At 45.8% G+C, this 3,987-nt stretch overlaps 1 protein-coding gene across 1 annotated transcript in view; it reads left to right on the forward strand.

Moving 5' to 3' along the window:
- CLCN1 (chloride voltage-gated channel 1) overlaps positions 1-3,987 on the forward strand; it is a 106,609-nt gene that overhangs the window by 92,419 nt on the left and 10,203 nt on the right. Inside the window, exons 17-19 of the mRNA XM_019526678.1 lie at positions 54-280; positions 411-516; positions 2,464-2,552. Of these exons, the coding sequence (XP_019382223.1) occupies positions 54-280; positions 411-516; positions 2,464-2,552 (422 nt within the window). The remainder of the gene's footprint in view (positions 1-53; positions 281-410; positions 517-2,463; positions 2,553-3,987) is intronic.

Genomic DNA, 3,987 nt, shown 5'->3' on the forward strand with positions numbered 1-3,987 from the left:
GTCGAATCAAATATTAAGTCGAAGCTTTGCACAGCCCTAATTTCCTCTTGCAGAGTCCATGATCCTGCTGGGTTCAGTGGAACGGTCGGAGCTGCAGGCCCTTCTCCAAAGACACATCAGCCCAGAGCGGCGTTTGCATCTCTCCAAGGAGATGCAGCAGAAGCTGACTGAGGCACCCTATGATGGCAGCAGCAAAAGCCAGTGGATGGCCATGCCCAGATGGAAGCGTGAATCATTTGCTTTTGTGGATGAGGATGAGGATGAAGAAGAAAAGACTGAGGTATGAGAAGCGGAGAGAGAGAGAGAGAACTGGAGGTGAGGGAGGATCAGAACAAGCAGAGAGACATGGGGAAAGGGAATGAAGGGAGCTAAATGGGCTGAATCCTATGTTATTTACTTTTCCTTCACAGCTGTCTCAGCAACCCACAACTGCTCCCAGTCGCTCTGACAAACCCAATGGCCCAGTGACTCCTCATAAACTAATACCAGAAACCCCAGGATTTCAGGAACCCTCAGGTATGATGACCTCCAGCCTGCCTCAGAAATGCCAGTGCTTAGAAGCCTTAATGGCTTTGATGTCTTCCCAGTAAGGGGATCATGTCTAAACTGTTCTCTGCAACGTATCTCATCACCAGAGTAATACATACAGAGCATATAGTTTCCCACTAATGTCTCCTGCAACCTGCACCACGTACAGCAAGGAAGGTGCCTCCATCAGTTACCCATCCAGAATTGTTCTGCCTGAGAGAAATCTATGCTTGATATAGATATACCTCCTTCATTAGTAACTTGGACTGCCTATAGATGCCCTCATCAGACCAGACTTGATTAATTGAGCCTGCTTTGTATTCTAATTAGAGTGCTTTCGCATCACTGCAGTGTCATGTATATTAAGCTCCCCTCCATTTCAAAATGGTCACAGAGGCACTTCAGCTAAAGCTCATTGAATGAGCTTTAGTTAAAGTATCCCACGGCTATTTTTAAACACATGGGGGCTTAGCACAAGTGATGCTGTGGTGTTTTAGATAGAGTGGCTCTCCAGAAACTGCTCTAATTAAAATGTCCCACCACCCGGAGCAGCTTATACTTCATGCCATCTCCAGAAATCAAATAGCTTCTTTACACATATTCACATCTTCATCATGTCAGCTTGTGCAAATAGGAGGGACAGACATTAATGTATCATTTTATTCCCTGTCCTCTGAAACTTTTTGCAGTCAAGTGAGTTGAGCTCTCCCAGCTCCACTCATGTGCTTGATTTTTATGCTGCCCCTGGTTATATTTTCTGGATGTGCTTTCTGAGCTTCACTGAGATCCTGATGATAGCCAGACTCCATGCATGACCAAAGGGAATAGGGCTTTCAGGCTCCCAAATACTAGAAATGAGCTGCAAAGTGTAATATTAGGTACAACACTCTCCTTTCTGTGGCATAACCAATGTGGGTCAGTGTCTCTGAGATGCAATAAAGCCTGCCGGAGGCCAGGCATAGTTGTAGAGCAGTGTACTGGTCAATTCCTCTGCTTACCAAATGGGAAAGGTCTATTACTCTGAATAGTCATGCCAAGAAAATCAGAGGGGAGGGGGCATTGTTTAAGGTATTTTACATTAGGCAAGTAAAAGCCCTGCAGAAGGGGATGCAAAAGAGCCACCCTGAAGTGACTGGTGAAAGAGGTAAGGGAGCACAAAGGACTCCTGTCTAATTGTTATTCTATAAATCACACCTTCCACTGTTTGACTCTGGCCTGTCTTCTCATATGTCCTACCATTAGCTCGAACACTGCATATCAATAGCGAACCTCATCTTTGTCTCCCTCACATCCCATGGTCTCCATCATTGACAATTATTTTATAATGATGTTCACTCCCAGCACTATGTCCTTGGTACCGTCTTGACTCTTTTATCCTCATATTTAGGGTGTTGAAAAATGCATCTGCTGCAATCTTTGACACCCTCTCTGGATCCCACTCTTCCCTTTCTGCCCTAGCTACTCTAATTATGTTCCTATATCAGCTACAGTGATCTCCCTATAGTCCCACTTTGCTTTTTCATCGTTCAGGCTAACGCCCTCAGATTCATCATCCTCACCCACCATTCTGAATTAATCACCTTCCTGTAAAAATCCCTTTTCTGGTGCCACATCCTTTTCTCTATGGCCTTGTAGCATGGCCTTTGCTATAGCTGGGTTGCTGTTTCTGTTACCTGTGGTTCCTGTTCAAACTTATTAGATAGCCATCCTCCAAGGCTGGTTTGTTAAAGTTTATTTCTCCCAACTATGTATGGGATAGTATGTGGATTAGTCTGTCCACAACTGAATGCTGGGTTGTGATTGGTTGAACTAACATTTAATGTGGACCTTGTACAACTCCTTGGATCAACTTAGATGAGATAAGCATGAAGGTCTTGTGTTTTAGTCCGTCATTGCTTGTTTTTTTTTTCTCTTCTCTGTTCCATTCTCTTCCAGAAGCCAGGAGTTTCTGGAGTTTCCAGCAACTGATCCAGCAGCTTTTGTGCAGTTACAGCCATTCACCTGAGATGGAAAGCACTGCCCAGGTTAGGATGTCATGGTGCCCACTAACACATCAAAGGAGGGAATGTAAAAGAACCAAGATTTAATAAGCTCCCTGCACCCTCCCCCCACAGGTCCTAATGACTTACAGGAAAACTCACAAAAAGATAATGACCTCCTGATAAAAGATTAAGGATTACCCCCTGCACACCCAGGAGACCATGGCTGTGGCACAAATGGGGAAATGCAGACCTGTCTAATCAGGAGCTCTCTGTGCTGCAGATCCTAAGGCAGACATCATAGCTAGGATTATATGAGAATAAATGCAGTTTGGTTCAAATTTGGCAAGTAATTTTGGCAAAATATAAAGAATACTCTTAGCCTCAGATACCTTTCCTAGAACCAGGAAGAGAGAATAAGCAGTGATTCTCTCTCTTCCCCCCCCCAATCTTAATATTGTATACCCTAGTGTTTAGAATGGTCACCTGAGATACGAGGGACCCAGATTCAAAATACCACAGCAGTGATTTAAACCAATGTGTCAGGTCTCTTAGGACTGGGCTACAGTCTGTTCTGGGGTTGTTGAGATTCCTCAGATCCTCCTGCTGAAACTGATCCTTTTGTATATGCTGAAATAATTATAGACCCAGAGAGAAAGAATGACTGCATAGTATTGTGGATAAGGTACTCCTGTGGAAGTGGGGGGAACCTGTATTCTAGTTACTGCTTCAGTGAAGTACTTTATGACAAGTGGGGCACGTTGAAACATCACCATACAGTGACATTGCTATGGTGCCATAGTTTCATAGTAGTTTGGGGTCAGAAGGGACCTGAACAGATCATCTAGTCTGACCCCTCGCCACTGGCAGGAGCACACGCTGGGATCACACAACCCCAGACAAGTGGTCATCCAACCTCTTTTTGAATTTACCCAAGGTAGGAGCAAGGACCACTTCCCTAGGAAGTTGGTTCCAGATCCTAGCCACCCTAACAGTGAAATAGTGCCTCTTAATCTCTAACATGAACCTATTCTCCAGCAGCTTCTGGCCATTGTTCCTCGTCACCCTAGGTGGTGCTGGGGGGAACAGGGCTCTTCCTATTTGCTGCTGATCTCCCCTGATGAGTTTGTAAGCAGCCACCAAATCCCTCCTCAGCCTCCGCTTGCTGGGGCTGAACAGGTTCAGGTCCCTCAGCCTCTCCTCGTAGAGCCTGTCCTGCAGCCCTCTCACCAAGCGGGTGGCCCTCCTCTGAACCCTCTCCAGGCTGGCCACTTCCTTTTTAAAGTGCAGTGCCCAGTACTGGACGCAGTACTCCAACTGTGGCCTGACCAGTGTCACATAGAGGTGGAGTATTACCTCTCTGGACCAGCTTGAGATGCATCTTTGGATGCATGACAAGGTGTGGCTGGCCTTGCTGGCTGCAGTCTGGCATTGGCGGCTCATGTTCGTCTTGGAGTCAATAATGACTCCAAGATCCCTT

Source organism: Gavialis gangeticus, unplaced genomic scaffold (assembly GCF_001723915.1).
Source record: "Gavialis gangeticus isolate Ggan-Ray unplaced genomic scaffold, GavGan_comp1, whole genome shotgun sequence".
Taxonomy (NCBI): Eukaryota; Metazoa; Chordata; order Crocodylia; family Gavialidae; genus Gavialis; species Gavialis gangeticus.